This window comes from Talpa occidentalis, unplaced genomic scaffold (genome assembly GCF_014898055.3).
Source record: "Talpa occidentalis isolate TD23 unplaced genomic scaffold, MPIMG_talOcc4v2.1, whole genome shotgun sequence".
NCBI classification, from domain to species: domain Eukaryota; kingdom Metazoa; phylum Chordata; class Mammalia; order Eulipotyphla; family Talpidae; genus Talpa; species Talpa occidentalis.
The window spans coordinates 106777288-106796021 of record NW_026555331.1 but is presented as its reverse complement, the minus strand read 5'-3'; the positions used below and the strand labels follow the sequence as shown (position 1 = coordinate 106796021).

The window sequence follows — 18734 nt, the reverse complement described above, 5'->3', positions numbered from 1 at the left end:
AAATTATGCTAAAAAGTACTTTAAAGTTTCAACAGAACAACCATAACCAAAAGACAATCTGAAAAACTATCACTGTACTATTATTCAAAATATAATGACAGATCTGGATAGTTATTTCTCTTCTTAGCTATTCAATTATGCAAAAATTAACCTGTTCATGATACCAATCAGTGTAATAAACATTTTATTTTTAATTCTTTACAATACAATATCACATTTAAAAAGACCATACTTATATGGGAGGAATGAATACTTACGTCTATCCCACCTGTAATACAAACACATCCAAATAAATATATCCGCTTGCATCTGTAAAGTACTTCATGATTTTATTAGAAGTGAAATGATACTCACTGTAAATCTGCATTGTCGAATGTAGTAGTCATGAGCATATATAACTATTTAAATTTAAATTCATCAAGATTAAAGTAAAGTTCATTTCCTCAGTCACAACAATCATATTTCAAGTGCTTGAAAGTCTAAAAGTGGCAACTCTACTGAACTACAGAACATTTCTATGACTAAGGAAATTTCTATTTCACTGTGATAAATGATAAAGTCAAGACCTTCAAAAGTAACTTTCCCAACAGCTAGTAAGACACCCAAACAGGATTCAAAATAACAGCTAGTAAGACACCCAAACAGGATTCAAAATAACAATGACAATAACATGTCATTGTTCACACATGTCAAATTTGCATGGGCCACACAAAGCTAGACATCTTGGCTGATATGCTAAAGGTTTAAATTCATATTAATTAATGATGGATGAAATTAAAAGGTAAAAAATCTATTCAACATGATATTCTTTCAAATATCTAAAACAATTACTGTTGCCATTAAATCTTTTTGTCTAAGTAAACATGCCAAATAAGGCTTATGGCATTGTTTTCAGCCTGTTTTTTCATTCTTCTCACCCAGGTCTAGAGGTCCCATGGTATTTCAGAACACTTCTTAAGATGAATACCAAGAATTGAACAGGTTATTAACAACCCACAGTATATCTGAACAGTATATCTGAACAGTATATCTGAACAGTATGTGACCTAAAATGGGTACTTCTTATTTTATAACCATGTAATTCTGGCTCATCTTGAGAAAGTAATCATTTAAAACTCTCAGTCCATCTCAGAGTAATTGCTATCTACCCACATTATTAAAATATTATATTCCCTCTCTCAATTCTAGCAAAAAAAATTAGTATACTAAATTTGGTGCTTTCATTCTTAGGCATTTTCTTATGCTGTTACTATATACAAAGTATATTACAAAACAACACAGGGTACTGTTTCTATGTTTTAAATTTTATGTAAATGTTACCATAAAGTATGCCTTTTCTAATTGCTTTCTCCGCCCACCCCACCCTTCCTTGGTTGAGATTTCTAATTGTTAATAATAAGTAATGCTCTGGTTCTTACATTTTCAGTGTCCATAGTATTCCATTACATAACCACACTGTAATTTACACAGCCATTCTCTTACTGATGGACACTTTTGGTGATGTTACGAACTTTCTTATACGTAGTATGCTAAGTGCTACTTAAAGTGTGGTCTAATGATTAAATATAATCATTAGAGTGGTCCTCCAACATAATACTGAGACATGCCATTCTATTTTCTCAAACTTGTTTGTGGTGATAAAATTCAAATCTACCAGCTAGCTGCTTTTCGACAGTTCTCAAAATGTTAAGGACTTAAGCCAGTTTATACATTAATTTTGCCATTAAACAAACACATTATTTTGATTTTTGTTTAAAATCATTGCAAGAATAAGTGAAGAAAGTATCGTATTGGTTATGCTCCGATGTTAAGCTACTTTATACAAATGTGTAGAAGCATTGTTCCAGAGCAGATCAAGAATTCCTCCAAGGCATAAACCTAGAGTAGAATCAGAATCACTGAGTTGTAGGATATGTACAGCCACAGTAATGACTGCCAGGTATACCAACTTACATTTGCATGTTTCTGTCCATTTAGGGGTCTTTTATCTGAACTGACTATTAAAACTGGACAAATTTTCAATTTCAATTTGTCTTTTTCTTATAGAAGAAGTTATATAGGAATTTATCATTCAGATATTTGTTATAATAAAATGTACACCATATCTGATGAACCCTGCTTTCTAGAAAATTATGCACTAAAAGTAACAGGTACTAGGGAGGGAAAAAAACAGGTTAAATGCAAAGCCAGGCAAGTAAACAATATACCTTGCAACCTGAACAAAGACATGTTTGTTCTAAATAAAATACTGTTCTGTTTATAGGATTGTTTTTAGAAAGAATGAAGCTAAACATAATGAAGATTAAAACAGAATTGACACTGCTGTATTAAGGAGACAGTCAATGCACATAATTTGAGGAGAACTATGAAGTAGATACTTTAAAAAACAAAGTCTCTGGTCTAACTGAACTGTGTATAAAAACATGGGGTGTGGGCCTCCCCGGTGGCGCAGCGGTTGAATCCTGGGTTGCGAAGCTGCCCACAGCCTCTGCAGTGCTGGTCCGATTCCTGGCTGCTCCTGGGCCACCAGAGGAGGGTCCCACATGGCACGCAGACCTCTCCTGCTACCCGCTGCTCCCCTCAGCAGTGTACTTCAGTCCTTCTGCCTGCTCTGCTCCCCGCTCTGGCAAATTCTCTCACCCTCCCAGCACTTCTGACTGTACCCAGTGCTTGTATAAATAAATAAATAAATCTTTAAAAAAAAACATGGGGTGCATCCAACTCCTTACAGTACATACTCTTCCACAGCTAACTGTTCCAGGATATATACTTTCAACTGCTTTTATTTGATGGAGCAAAACATTAATGTGCTGAGAACCAGGGTAAGATGTGTCATCATTCCCCATTTAGCACTTGAAATGAGTTAACTGCACAGTAATATTGTTTCAGGTACCAAAGTTTTGTAGCTTTATGTATTAAAAAAACACTTCTAGTCTGAAGTTGTTCCTTTTTCACAGTATCAACATGCAAAAAAGGTTTTAAATTTTAACACAGTTAACTTTCTTTTAAAATTTTATTTGGGTAGGGAGGTTATTTTACCATTCCCCCACCCCAAAATTATTCCTGACCAAAAGGTCAAGAATGTTTCTCTATATTCCTTACAGCATATGTCAGATTTTGGTTTTCATAGTTGTTTAGTTAATCTGGATATTTTATTTCAAAATTTTTTTTTTTTTGATACCAATAACCAATTTATCCCAGTACCATTCATCAAATACTTCTTTCTCTATTACACTGTTAAACCACCTCTGGTAAACCATTTCTTTTCATTCATTGAACAAAATCTTATGCACAACATCTATTATGTATTAGTAATCTTGTCACAAATTTGTAGATTGAAGAGAGAGAAACGAAGTAACTTGACCACAGAGGACAGTGGAGAGGCTGAAATTTGAACTTTGGGAGTCTTGGCTCCTGAGAGTCCATGCTCTGGTTGTTTCTCTACAAAGGCATGAGTGTGTATGGGTACTATCCTATCCCACAGGCCAGGGTCCTTTCCACACTGTCTTAATACAGTCGTATTATGAATTTGTGTAGGACAAGGCCCCCAGTATCATTTCCTTCTTCAGGAGCATCTTAACTATTCTTGGCACTTCACGCTTTGGTCCGTACACATTTTAGAATATGCCAACTTACACAAAAGCACTAGTTAATGTTTGATTGGGATATTAACTATACAGAGCAAAGTGAAATTTTATGACATTCGGTCTTCCTATCCAAAAAATAGTATACTGTCATTTATTTTAGATCTTCTATTTTATCTTTCAATAAAATTTAAGATTTTCTCTAAAGGAAAGTTCTGAACATCTTTTGTAGGATTTATTCCTAATATACCTAATATAACAGACTGAAGTTACTGTTGCCATTAATGTTATTATTCTTTTATGTTATATTTTCTTTTTCATACTGGGATATGAATACAACTCTTTTTCACATATTGTACTCATATCTGCCGAACTTGCCGAACTCTTATTAATTTCCAGATATTTATTCTTTGCTTTTGTCTTAAATTTGTTAATATATAAGTACAGAATTTTAATGAAAGCTTTCTTATGTTTATTGGGTTACTATGGTCTTTCTCTTTTGCTAATGTGATTAACTACATATATACAGATTTTCTACTGTTATATCTTCTCATTCCTGGTATAAATCAAATTTGGTAATGAGGTATTATTTTAGATCTATATCACTGAATTTGGTTTGCTTATATATAAAGAGAGCACCTTTTGATTTTCTTTGTCTTTATCTGGTTTTGGTATCAAATTTATACTGTTTTCATTAAATAATTGGGAGAACCTTCTATCTTCTATTTTGGGGGGAGTTTGTGATTTTTAATGTGATGGTCTTTGGATATCTGCTAGAACTTGCTTTCAAACTGTTTTTGTAGGTCTGCTTTTAGATTTTTTAAAAAAGTCTTTTTTACAGAGCCACAAAAAAACCTCGAGTAGCTGAAGCTCTCCTGACTAAAACAGAAGATGATGCAGGCATCACACTCCCGGGCTTCAAACTATACTATAAAGCCATAATAATTAAAGCAGTATGGTACTGAGGGCCTCCCCAGTGGTGCAGCAGTTGAGCACTGGGTTGCGAAGCTGCCCACGGCCTCTGCAGCCCCGGTTCAATCCCCGGCTGCTCCCCGGCCACCAGAGGAGGGTGCCACATGGCACGCGGACCTCTCCTGCCGCCCGCTGCTCCCCTCAGCAGTGTACTTCGGTCCTTCTGCCTGCTCTGCTCCTCGCTCTGGCTCTGGTGAATTCTCTCACCCTCCCGCGCTTCTGACTGTACCCAGTGCATGTATAAACAAAACAAACAAACAAACAAATAAATAAATAAAATAACATGCCTCTATTAAAAAAAAAAAAAAAACCAGTATGGTACTGAAACAAAAACAGACACACAAACCAATGGAACCAAACAGAAAGCCCAGAAGTAAAGCCACACATACATGGACAACTAATCTTTGACAAAGGAACAAAGGATATGCAATGGAATAAGGACAGTTTCTTCAATAAATAGTGCTGGGAAAACTGGACCACCATAAGCAAAAGAATGAAACTAGGCAATTACCTCACACCATGCACAAATATCAACTCAAAATGGATAAAAGAATTGAACATAAGACCTGACACCATAAAACATATAGAAGAAAATATAGGTAAATCACTACATGGCATACATCTCAGTAACATCCTAAAAGGCTAATCCCCAAAACAAAGAAAGTGAAGGAAAAGATAAACATCTGGGATTACAGCAAACTAAAAAACTTCTGCACAGCAAGAGACATTAACCAAAACAAAGAGACACCTTACTCATTGGGAGCAAATTTTTGCACTCCATACAACTGATAAGGGACTGATCACAAAGATAAACAAAGAACTCACAGAACTCAACAAAAACAAAGTAAATAATTCAGTCAAAAAATGGGCAGAAGAACTTGAAAGACACTTCTCCAAAGAGGAAATGCAAATGGCCAACAGGCATATGAAAAAATATTCAACATCTCTCATAATCAGGGAAATGAAATCGAAACCATAATGAGATACCACCTTACACCTGTAAGAATGGTCCATATTGGGCCTCCCTGGTGGCACAAAGGGTTGGGATGCAACCTATGAAGCTGTCCGTGGCCACTGCAGCACCAGTTCAATCCCTGGCCAGCCAGGGAGTAACCCACATGGCACAGCAGACCTTTCCTGACTGGCCCGCTGCTCCCCTCAGCAGTGTGTTTCAGTGGATCTGCCTGTTCTGTTCCCCACTCTGTCTCTGGTGATTCCTCTCACCCTCTGCAGCTCTGGCCTGTGCCCCAGCTCTTGTATGCATGGATGACTGAATCTTTAAAAAAACAAACAAAAAAAAGAATGGCACATCTTAAAAAAAACTAGCAACAACAAATGTGGCGCGGATGTGGTGAAAAAGGAACTCTCCTACACTGCTGGTGGGAGTGCAAACTGATCCAACCACTGTGGAAAGCTGTGTAAAGGTACCTCAGACTACTAAAAATGGAGCTACCATATGACCCGGCAATTTCACTCCTAGGGATCTACCCAAAGGACACAAAAACATTAATTTAAAACGATACCTGCACCCCTATGTTTACTGCAACACTATTTATAATAGGTAAGACTTAGAAACAACCCAAATGCCCAAAAATACATGACTGGATCAAGATGATGTGGTATATATACACAATGGAACACTATTCTGGAATCAAAAAGGATAAACTAATGCCATTTGCAGCAACATGGATGGAGCTAGAAGGGATTATGCTTAGTGAAATAAGTCAGAGGGAAAACAGAAAAATATCAGATGGTTTCACTTTTAGGAGGAATATAGGGGAACCAAATAAAGGATCAGGGGGGAAAAATAGTAACAATAAAAATCACAAGAAAAAAACCCAGATAACTATAAATCAGAGACATTCTGCGGGGGCGGGGGGGAAGTGGGTTCAAACTGATAGTGGGAAGAGCACAAAGGACTATTGTGATGGAGTATAGGTGAACTGGTGGTAGAAATTTTAAGGGGACTACACCTGAGAAAAGAAAGCAAACATCACACAAAATGAACAATGATGTAAAATACATGTAAATAAATAATTTTTAAAAAGTACTTTTGTTTTCCTGGAATAGTTTAAATAACTACTCATTGCAGTTATTAGTCACAATTCAGGGCTTCATTTCTTTTTGTAAAATATTTTTAAGGAAATTGCCCATTTTGTTTAAATCTTTAAATAGAAAAGTGTGTCATTTTTTCACAGAATTTTTCTAAATTTCTGCCATGCCTGAAATTGTGCCTGTTTTCATTCCACTTTTCTGTATTGTTTTTTTCCTTCTAAAGACAATCCTGCCAAAGGCTTATCTACTATTAGTTTCTTCAAAGAGCCAACTTTTGGTTTTATGGGTCTCTAGGATGTCATATTTTGAATTTCATAATTTTCTTTCTTGATCATCATTATTATTTTCTTCCTTCTATTTCTCTGTGTTTATTCTGTTATTACTTTTCTGATTTCTTAAGTAAAACTTTGGTTTAATGATTTACAATCTTTCTCCTCTACCACAAATTTTTCAAGGATCACTCCAGAAAAATGACAAAAAGGTTTTCATTTTTCAGTTCTATTTCTGAAGTCCAATGTGAATTCTAGAATCACAAGTTACTTAAAAATATGTGTGAAGATTATTTTTTATTACTGATGTGTAACAGTGTTTCTATTCTTTGTATTTTGCTAAGACGTGCTTTATAGCCTAATGCAGGATTATTATCTATAATACTTAATGTGTGCATAAAAAGAAAATGTGGCCTCTAACTGTTGGGTGCAGGTACATACACACATACACACACCCAGCAGGTCAAAATTATTAACTGTGTTACTTAATTTTTCTGCATCTCTGACTTATTTTGTATAATTATGACACAACAAGAAGTGTGTTGAAATTTTCCATTATGATGGATTTGTCAACTTTTTTAAAAGTTCTATAGATATTTTACATTGAGACTATGTTCTTAGATACACACAAAAAAGAACTATATAGTTATATTAATAATGTTTTTTGCTAGCTTATTTTGTCTGATATCTGATATTTAACTTTGTCAGTTATCTTTTAGTGAGTATTTACATGGACATAGTTTTCTATCTTTTTAATTCCTTGTTTTTCTATATTCTCAAGTTTAAGTGTATTGCTTATTAAAGCATATCAGAACCTTTCCATCTGTTTCAACTGCTGAGTTTGTTATATTTAAATATATTATAATTACTGATATTGGGTTTATTTTTGCCTGTCTATTTTGTACTTTTACTGTTTCCCCTTTCCTTAACTACTACTACCTTTAAATAAAAGTCCACCATATTCTTTAATTAACTTCAAAGTTATAGTTTTCTATTCTTTTTTTGGCGATAACTTAAAATAATTTTTTTTTACCTAAACTTTTTTCTGTTTTGCTCTGAAAACAAGAAGACTTTATATAAGAGAAACCAGAATGACTTTGGAATCAAACAAACAGCTTGAATCTCAGCTTTGCCATTCAGTAATAATCATGTGAACTTGGAGAGCTTCTCTAATGTTTCCTCAGCCTATTTCCCTAATTGTAAAATGAGGTTGTTAGCAGGTTTAAATGAAATATACTGTGACTAATATTTGGGTCACAGTAAATACAAGATTTTAGGATACAAACATAGTAATATAAGATTTTAGGATGTGGGTCAGAATCCTAGTTCCAGTAGGGAAAAAAAGACTGTAATTTCTATGAAATGGGCGTGGGGTAGTTTCAACAAAGAAGTCTTTTCATCAGTAACCTACTAAGTTTGAAACTGAGAATATTTTCCTCTAATATTAATTAGGTTAACATAAAAATAAACTTACCCTTTATGATATATGCATAGACAAGGCAGTCGTGCTATAGTATCTCCCTGCTGCAATTCTTCTAGGCATATTGCACATTCCCCAGCATCTTTACTCAGTACATCCTCTGAGAAAAGAAAAAATAATTCAGAACAATAAAACTAAAGAATTATGTGCTAAATTTATAAAGTGGTGATTGCATATTTTTCTTAAATACATGGAATTCTGCACCCATATTTGAAATACTAATCACAAGTCAGTGTTTCATCCTTTTACATGTCATTGAGGCATTATAGTAGGCAAAAACATTATAGAATTCTCCAGTTTGCAAAGGATTTTGCTATAAAACATTCTCAGTAAGTCAGTTATTTTTAATTTGGAATTCATTTTCCTTCTCTTACTAATTAATAGTTATTTGGTGCCCAAGATAGTACAAAAAAGTTTAGAATGTAATGTACTGGGGGAAAAACCCTATGAAAATACTATTATAAATTTAAAAAATTCTAAAATAACAAAATTGAGTTAAAGAAATTATCCTGAATATATGACTCTGAAAAATCTGCTTAACTCAACAAAATGAAAAGGTAGATCAAAGTTTTTGTGTTGATTCTGAAAGGGATTTTTGGAAACTTGAAGATTTCAGATACTGGATATAATCCTCATAATTCTTTCTCATGACAGTGCCAAGCATACTCTAGGGAGCAATCAGAGTGGCTCCACAAGGGTCCAATAGGGTATTTTAAAAATCTCAGTAACTGTTCTGTATTAAAATTTTAAAATGTTAAATTTTAAATCTTACAAGGATGTTACCTAAAATAGAGTATGTTAGTCAGATATGCTTTGTGACTCTTTAAATCAGTAACAACTAAGGCATGCAAAAAAAAAAATTACTGAAGAGTATGGACAAACTGTTGAAAAGTATACTTTCTCATGTTTAGAGAACAAAAAGCCAAATACAATGGACTTTGCAATATTAATTTGTACTAGATAAATTACTGCTTTGAAAACAAAAATAAGGGGGTGGGAGGGAAACTGTACTAATCTCTACCTAAATGCCGAAATATTTGCTGGGTAGTCCCATACCCTCTATAAAACCCAACAAATTAGTTGTACATGTATCGGTAATAGTTCCTTGTAGAAAAATTCATCCTGTAAAAAGCAGGTTCCCCTTTAGTCATTTTCAGATGGCACATTGAAAGGAAACACAGATTCTATTTGGTGTATAGAAAAGAAGGTAGATGATTTGCCTGTAAAGCTGAAATGGGTAAGGTCTTAGCAAGACGAGTTGAAGTTTTCTGAATCTAGGCAATATGGCAGAGGTGATTTTAGCTACTAATGGGTAACTCACAAGTTAATATATCATAATCAGAGACCTAAACAGAACAAGATTTCTGGACAACTAAAGCTGGCTAGTTGAAAAAATGCTACTGAACACCTCCCTCAAGTTCCATGGCCCCATTTTTCATTTCTTGACCCTGTAGGAGGTTCCATTCACTACTCTCAAAACTATCCCACTCCTACCCTGACACCATATCTTTTCTCCTTCTCTTCATCTCCCTTTTATTCTCTTTTTGGTCTGGACTGCTTCCCACAGAAAGGGAATGAATTCAATGCAAAGTACCTAACTAGTGATAAAGTTAACTCAGGACTCAAAAAATGGAAGCTCCCTTGGAGGCCCATTCACAAATCAACAGGTACCTGTGCTTAAGGGAAATACCTCACTGTCAAGAAAACCTAACCCTGATCACAATCTTCCAATTCAGCTTTAATTAGCTTACTACTTCCCCTAGAAAGTAGGACCCCTAGTCTAATAAGGTAACTCTCTTGGCCAATCAAGCCCCGCTCCCAATTTACCTCTTCTAATAGTCTATAAAACACACTCTTGCCTAATCCCTTGCTGGGAGTGCTTCACTGCTTGTGAGCTACTGCAGTCTCCCACTGGCTTTTAGCAGACCTCAAACTTGTTATTAAATTGTTTCAGTTTTATCATTTAACACAAGGATGATAGTGGTGAGAATAAAAAGGATCTGAAGGAAACACTAAAAGATCTAAATAAGACTTCTAATTATGAATTATATGGGCTATCTCACCACTTAAAGTTTTTTTTTTTACGATAAAGATACCGTATACATCACAACAATGAATCCAAGTTCTATGACAACTTTTAAAAGAACCAACCATCATTTTACATCAAGCCTAAGACACCATTGATTATAATAGACCTCATTAGTTTATGATACCAAGAAAAAGATGTTTCCATAAAACTACAACACAAATCAATTTTGACTCATCTCATTTTTCAGAGCTGTTAAAGTATAAAAAAGTGTGTGTTAGAATTAATAAAACAGGCTATCACACTTTTCATTGGGGGGGGGAAATTACATCTAGATTTATATCTAAGTAAAGCATAAAATTTTAATTATCATAAACTAGGAAAATGCAACAGACCAGCTTTTACAAAACAGGAAAAATTCTTTCACATTTTTGCCTATAAGGTTATGTAACAGATTCTCAACACCAAATGAAAATAAGTAGCTAGCTACTAAATACAGGCTTCTCAATGCACTGTTCATAATAAAACTCTCCCACTTTTATGGTGTTCTATAATAACCAAATCTCATTTCTTTTTTGCAATAGTTTTTTTTTAAAGATTTATTTATTTATGCATCCAAGAACTGGGGTATAGGCCAGAGGTGTGGGGGGGGGTGAGAGGATTCTCCAGAGACAGAGTGGGGAACAGAACAGGCAGACTTGACTGAAATACACTGCTGAGGGGAGCAGTGGGTGAGACAGGAGAGGACTGGGTTGCTCCCTGGCCAGCTGGGGACTGAACTTGTGCTGAAGAGGCTGTGATAGCTTCATAGGTTGCGTTTTAACCCCTTGTGCCAAGCCACCAGGGAGGCCCATCTTTTTTGCAATAGTTTTTAAAAAAAAATTTATCCTGTTTATAAGAATATATTTGCAGTACAACAAAGACAAATTCAATCTGCATATGATTAAAAAATGATGTTTTAAGAATGTAAGAGCAAACTTAAAATATTTCAAGTTTAGACTAGAATGCCACATTAACGTCAGTCATTTTGATTGTAAGCTCTCTAAACCCTAATAATGAAAAATAATCAAAACTATTTTCTATGTTAAGAAAGGTACCTTACTTAATAAAAACCCAAGCACATTTCAATGCAGCAGCAATGCAGCAGCAATGCAGCAGCAATGCAGCATCCACAGTAAACTGTTTCTAGTGAAATGAGTTCAACCCATAAAACTAAAAGCTTATGTTAACATTGTAGCCACTGCTCAACTGCATTTTGATAAACAACTGAGTTAAAACAGTTTAGACTCATTGCAAATCCTCAGTTACTGCCTCAAAATAAATGCTTTCTTTTCAAATTTTAAAGTTTGTATCAAATAGGATCTTCATATGTTTGTAAGTACTTTTCAGTTCTGAAAATTCACAATGCCGTATGATTAATTTTTGCTTACTTAAGAGAATTGCTTGTGTATTCTCCTCTCCCATTCCATTGTGACACTTGTTGAGTTTAGTAATATGATACATTCAGAGCTAAACAGGGCCTGAAAATACCATTAAATCCAGAACACTCAGTATCTTCAATCTCTAGTCAGTAAATGGATAACATACTTAAAGGTACCCTACAGGTAATAAGGAGTCATTGCTTGGGACTGGAATACACTGGGGGCAGACTACTAACTAGTCGAAACTGGTAACAGAAGCAGAAAGGGGAACACTAACAGACAACTACCAAAGATGGCTGCTCTGGATCCTCCTCTACAAAAGAGATACTCAAGACTGTAAACAGGAAACTAAACTTGTGTTGCTTTTGAAAAAAGTATTGCTGATACCCTCTCTAAACATCTGGAACAGTAAATTCAGCACATATCCCATCAGTCTATTTGTCTTATTTGTCTGGTCTATGCATCAATTTAGATGTACTGATTCAGGAAAAGAAGACTTAAAAGACTGGAAGAAAGAATTTTTAAACAGAAGTGGCATGTTTTTAGATGTATTTTTCAATTAATCCTCTGCAGTAACTAATGTTATACCTCCATTTTATAGAGAAGGAAACCTAGGCACAAAAGAAGTGACTTAACGGAAGTTATTAAACAACCAAGTCCTGAGGTCAGGATTCACTTTTAGGTTAAAACCTTGACTTTTTACTGCTTCATGAATTTTGCTACAAGAAACCATTTCACTTTAAATGAGCATAAATAATGAAGGAAATTAATTGTTTGGGGCAAAATAAAGTTTTATATACTCAAGATGGAGTCTACTACATATTTAGAGAAGTATGCTCAAGATGAAACATACACTTTAGCTTCTAGAGTTATTCAAACTGCTATTAAAAACTGGTATCATAAATGAGCTTACACTTTACTGTTGACACTACTGAGAACAACCCTGGTTCAACAGAACTTTCTATGATGAAGGTTTTTTAAATCTGTCATCCAAAATAGCAATCACTACCCATATAAGGCCTGAAAACAGCACTTGAGTTGTAGCCAGTGCAACTGAGGAATGAATTTTAAATTTTATTGAAGTATAATGGGAAACTTTAAAATATATAGTAGGCAATGAACATACATTTATAAATTAAAAACTTCTACAAATTGATATTTTGCTTACAGCCTCAAGCTCTTAAATCTCATTGCCCAAAGAAATTACTTAAAATTCAAGCAGCCAAATGTGCAAAATTAAAATATTTAGCAAGTACAAGCACATATCCATATAGTTACTGCAGATCAAGACAACATGAAAAAAAGCAGACAGCCAAAATCTTTTTGGTAAAACAAGAACAAATAAGACCAAATTTGTTAGAGGCAGCCAAGAAAACTACATGCGAAAATTTCAGTCATCACAACTTTATTTTCAGATCAAGCATCCAAACAGGTATATGATCTTTTCAGCCAAATACAATGCCAAGCACTACTATGGATCAGGCATTTTACCTGAATACTTATTTTTTGTTCTTGAACCCTCAATGATAGCAGTAGAAAACAAAAGCAGCTGAAATGTGAAATAATTCCTAGAAAAATCAAGAATTAAAAAAATTCACAACATTAGTAAGAAGCAATTACTCAAAGAATGAAAAGTTGGGGCTCACAAAGGTTATTAATAAATGTTTTCAGATATAAAGTTGTCATTATAGTAATGGATTTAAAAGAAGTTAACATCAGCATTCAAGAATGTAGATCTATGAACTACTATGCACTCAAATATCCTAAAGGGAATTAGAAGTGATAATTAACACAGGGAAACTGCCATTTTCATCATAAAGCAAACATATCAATAAAAACATGGGAAATCTTTATTAAACTAGCTAAAACTGACATTTTAAAATCTTTTTAAGAAACTTATCTGGTTCAACTAGAAATCACTGGCTTCCTCTATCTAGAAACCACTGAGAATTATTGCTTGAATAATTTCCTTAGTTTAAATATAACTAAGAATTGACTAAATACATAGGTACTCTTTATCAGCAAGTTAAACATTTAATTAAAATTAAGACTAATTCTTCAAAAGGAGGTAAGTAAAGAACTTGTGACTCTTGCGATGACTTAAGGAAAATTGTGTGTGCTTGGGGACATTTTGGAAATTGAGGTTTAGTGTCTTTGCTAAGAAAATGTAAGTAAACTAAAACTGAACCCAAATCATAAACTCTAAAAGGTAAAATATGCAAAAGGAACACTAACTCAATACTTAGAGAGTTAGCAAGTTCTTCCTAACTTGCCTTAAAAAAGCTAGCTAAGGTTTAAGCAGGTTAAGGTTTAAGCATGTTATACAGCTATATAGCTAACAAATTGCCAGAAGTCATATAATTTGATTAAGAAATTATTTTATTACCAAATTAATCCCTAGTATCTAAAGAAGGTAACTTTCCTATGCCCCTTCCTTGTCACAAATGAAAAATAAAACTAAACTCAAAAATAATTACACTGATTTGCTAAACCCTAAACATTTTACTAAATGAGTTGTCCATATTAAAAAGTGTAAAAATATTTTGAAAATGATGAAACATACAAATATAGATAAATTTATACTACTATTATATTTACTGAATATACTTTGAGCTAAGTTTAAATTTCAGGTTCATTTGCTTTTGAATCACTATAGAGAAAAACACCAGTTCTAAATAAAAAAATCTGATTTTTCAAGCTTAATTTATCTTTGTATATTTTAAATATTAGAGTATTATATTATGAGCCTAATGGCAAAAAAGGAAAAGGAATTAAGCAATCCGGGAATTATGTACTAAAAAAAGAGTCTAGCATGGTATTTAATATGGAATAGGAATGTTCTAACAGTAGCTTTGTATTTATTATTGGCAAGAAAGGACTCTTCTCTGAGTTTGTTTTCCCCAATCTAAAGTGGTTATAATAATGAAACCTGCTTGACCTGTCTTTTGAAATTGTTGTGATGGTCTAATGAGATAATACAAAGGGAAGGCAAACTCATGGGGGAAAAAAAGCTTGAACAATGCACACAACTCTGAGATTCATTTTCTTCAAATAAATCCCTTATCTCATGTAATCTTTTTATTGATGATTAAAAATAAAACAAGTATTGAATATGAAAAGGTTCTAACTGTTAACTGAATATAAATAAAACTTTCACAGAATTACTGAAGTAAACTAAAAAAATGTCAAGTCTAATATCATGTGACAATCTATATTATGTCATAAGTATTATCAGGTTCATAAACTAGGATTTATTTTATATCATTTTATTAGAATGAATTTAAGGAGCATTACACAACATGTATGTCTACTGTTGCTGAGGCTAAAATGTAACAGACTTTCCTATTCTACTGTTGCCCCTTAAGGCTGTAAAATAATTAGTAGGCTGACTGATAAATATTGTAGGATCACAAACTCAATGTCAGGATCACAAACTCAAGTGCCTAAAGGTGCATAGCCAAAAAACATTTAAGAAAGAGTTTCTTCACCATCTTATAAGAAACAAGAATAGTAGAGTTATGATGATAAATACCAGTTGAATTTGATTTTGATTTTGGGGATTAACAGGCAATTATGACAAACTGGTGCATATATAGCCCTATCTAAAGTGGCAGTTGCTCCCACAGCAGAATGTTATGTGAGAAGGAAGGTGCAGTGTAGCCACCTAGTACGTACTTAAAACATTTGCAAATTAGGCTGTTAGGTAAAATTTCTCATTTCTAAAATATTCACTCACAAAACACTGATAGTGCTGGTAAAGCAAAAATAATGTCTGTGAGCCAGATGAAGTCAATACTTCGCAAACTCTATCAGAGAAACAGTAAATTCCAGGAGGGCAAGGAACCTTGTAGGTTTTCTGCTTACCCCAGCAGGTAGCATGGTGTTTTACACATAGTAAGTGCTCCATAAATATTTTTTGAACAGCTTATGAAGCGAAAGATCTCAGGAGGAGACTAGAAAAAATAACAAGCAACAAATAAACTGTCAATGGGCAGAGAAAATGCCCCAAAGCCAGGAGTTGCAGTTCTAGTGGCTTGGGCATTTTGTTTGCAGCATGGTGACTCAGCAGAGCTAAGACGGCACCCCCCCCTTTTTTTTTTTAACTGTATTGTCTTCGTTATCCAAGAGGTTCATTATCAGCCAATCAACCAAGAAAGCACTGAATACATGTTAAATTTGTCAACAAATACTTATGTTGTTTACTATGTTTAACGGGTAAAGAATTGAAAGTCTATGCAAGGAAAGATATTTAAAATGTCCACTCATGAGATAATAAAACAAAGTGTGAAACTCAAACATATCTGGGAAAATCAAGAGGTTGAGAGAACCCTTAGCTCTGACAATAAGTCATGTTAACAACAGAGTTCTTTATCTCCTTTTATCTAGCTACCAACTAGCTGAAATAACTTTGTCTAATTTTTGGATCCTGGAGAATTTAATTCATCTGAAACCTCAGGTAATTAAACTATGTGAAAATCATGAAAGACAAAGTGTAAAATGGATTTTTTAAAAAAAATTGTTCTGAGGAGAAAAATGAATAGATTTGGAAGGAGGTTTATTTATTTTCAATGGGTCTGCTCAATGTCCAGTCTCTAGACTGCCCAGGCAGTCAGCAGTACCCGAGTGAATCCCACTGGGACATGGGAAGAATTCTTCTCTCAGATATTGAACACTCCAGAAAGAAGCTACAGAGTTGAACTGAGGATAGACCTCTCCCTGTACCCCAACACAGGGCAACTTCTATCTCACGCTCTCAAACTGTTATAGGACAGGGAGAGGGGCAGCCCAAAACCCCGCAAACCTGCCTATTCTACATGGGTTCTGCCATCCGCCGCATCAACACAAAACACATGAGACTAATGGGAAGGAACTTTAATAAAACTAGGAAACAATACAGGTAAGGCAAAGAGTCTAGTTTCTAAATGAAGCACCCAAAGTTACCCGTCCCCTCGTGGGTAAAAGTCCATCCATATGGGATTGGCCCAGAGCAAGGCCCCAAAGCCTGCCACAAGTCTAAAACATCTTCCAGTGGGGACCCACAGAAAAGGGTCACAAACAACCGGACAAGCCCGGAAGGAAAAGAGCAAAATCAACATCCAGATAAAAGCTGCCATTGTCACCTCCTCACGGGTCTCACCCACATCTGTGTCACCCAGTCCACGACCAAAAGACAAGCTCAGTTTCTTCACATGTCTCTAGGCTCCATACGCCTCCTCCAGGTCTCCTCTTCTGCTTCTCCTCCTCCTGCTCAGCTCCACCCTCCCTTGGGTGGGGCAGGGAACCTCCCCCTTTCCTGGGGACCACCCTGTTACAAAACAAACAGGCCTTAGTGTGTGCTAATCTAATGACCAACAGGTTCACAAGAGAACAGTATCTTGCATCCTATCATGTATTTAAGAAGGATGTAACAGTATCATCTACATGTCCACTTGTTAGTGGGCAGAATGAGTGACATCCCAGGAGCCCCCTTACCTGCCTGCCTGCTCTAAATGGGCTCTGCCACCCAACACATAAAGACAAAACATATTCTACTGAATAAGACCTTCAATGCAAAAGAACTTCAATTAGTGTGCAATAGAGAAAAGAGAAAGAATATAGTTAAAAGAGTTTCCAATTAAATGCCTAAAGCTACCCATTCTCTAGCAGGATTTGCCCTGCCAAACAGGAATGGCCCAAAACGAGGCCACTGAGACCCAAAAGGGTGCCACAAATCTATGGTAACCTTTGGTGGAGAAACATAGGAAAGGGCAGAGGGGGCCACGCAAATCTGTAAGGAAAAGAGCAAATTCAAAATACGAGTCAAGATAAAGGCTGCCATTATCAGTCTCCCCACAGGTCTCTTACCCACATCTCTGTCTTTCTCAAGTGTCCCTTTCCATGTCCTCCAAGTCCTTGGTACAAGTCCAAGGCCAACAAGCAAGCACAGCTTCTTCTTCTCATATCTCTCTGCTCCCTGTGCCTCTTCCAGTTTCCTCCTGGTCCTCCCTCTTTCCTTCCTTTCCCAATTCCTTTAAAGCTTCCCCTTGCTGCTCAACCCCACCTGTCCTTAGGATAGGGCCGGGAACCTGGAACCTCCCTTTCCATGGCTATCACACCATTCACACTGAGAAATTCTGTGAGCAGTGGTCCCAACAGGAGAGGTCTGCCAGGCCATGTGGGAATCTCCCAGGCAGACCGGGAATCGAACCTGTGCTGCAGAGGCTGCGGACAATTTCACGGCACGGCGCTCAAGCTGCTGTGCCACCAGGGAGGCCCTGCCATGGATTTTAAAAAGGAACAAACAGAAGTAGCTGCACAAGAGCACATGCAAAGACATAAGAATTCAGGAGAGAAGATGAAAAGGGGGGGGGGGGGGGAACGATTATAAACTGAAGGTGAAATTGGAAAGGATACAATAAAGAACAGAAATTCACAGTTAGGTATACAGGGGATCATAAATGAGAAAAATAGAGTAAATAAACTGGAAATGAAGAAAGCTTTAAGAATTAAAGAGAAAATTATCTATGAAGACAAGATTCCACTATGTGTACCCATACTCATCAAAGTAAAGTTTAAGAAAATATTAGAGAAACAAAAATAAATCTACATATTTAAAGAAAAGACTAGATTTTAGAAAGAACTAATCATGAAAAATCAACATTGTTTAAAAGATATACTAGTAGATACTGGAGACTGGCCATTAAAAGAGTATAAGATGGCTAGAAAACCTAAAGAAGAGACTGGGGATGAATACTGAATCTACTCAACTGTAAGACTAAAACAAATAAGGAATCTATGACTAGATAATATATATACCTGGAGTGTTGAAAGAATTATTTTTCCATAACTGGGTATCAAAAATATATTTTAAAGCTAACAAAGCAAATAACAGAAATATAAATATATTTAATAGTACAAGAATAAACACTGATATGCACTTGATATGTA

At 35.2% G+C, this 18734-nt stretch overlaps 1 protein-coding gene across 1 annotated transcript in view; it reads right to left on the bottom strand.

Annotated features, from left to right (window-relative positions):
- The window catches only part of ZNRF2 (zinc and ring finger 2), an 81735-nt gene that overhangs the window by 4668 nt on the left and 58333 nt on the right, over positions 1-18734 (bottom strand). Inside the window, 1 exon segment of the mRNA XM_037509803.2 lies at positions 8355-8460. Within this exon segment, the coding sequence (XP_037365700.1) occupies positions 8355-8460 (106 nt within the window).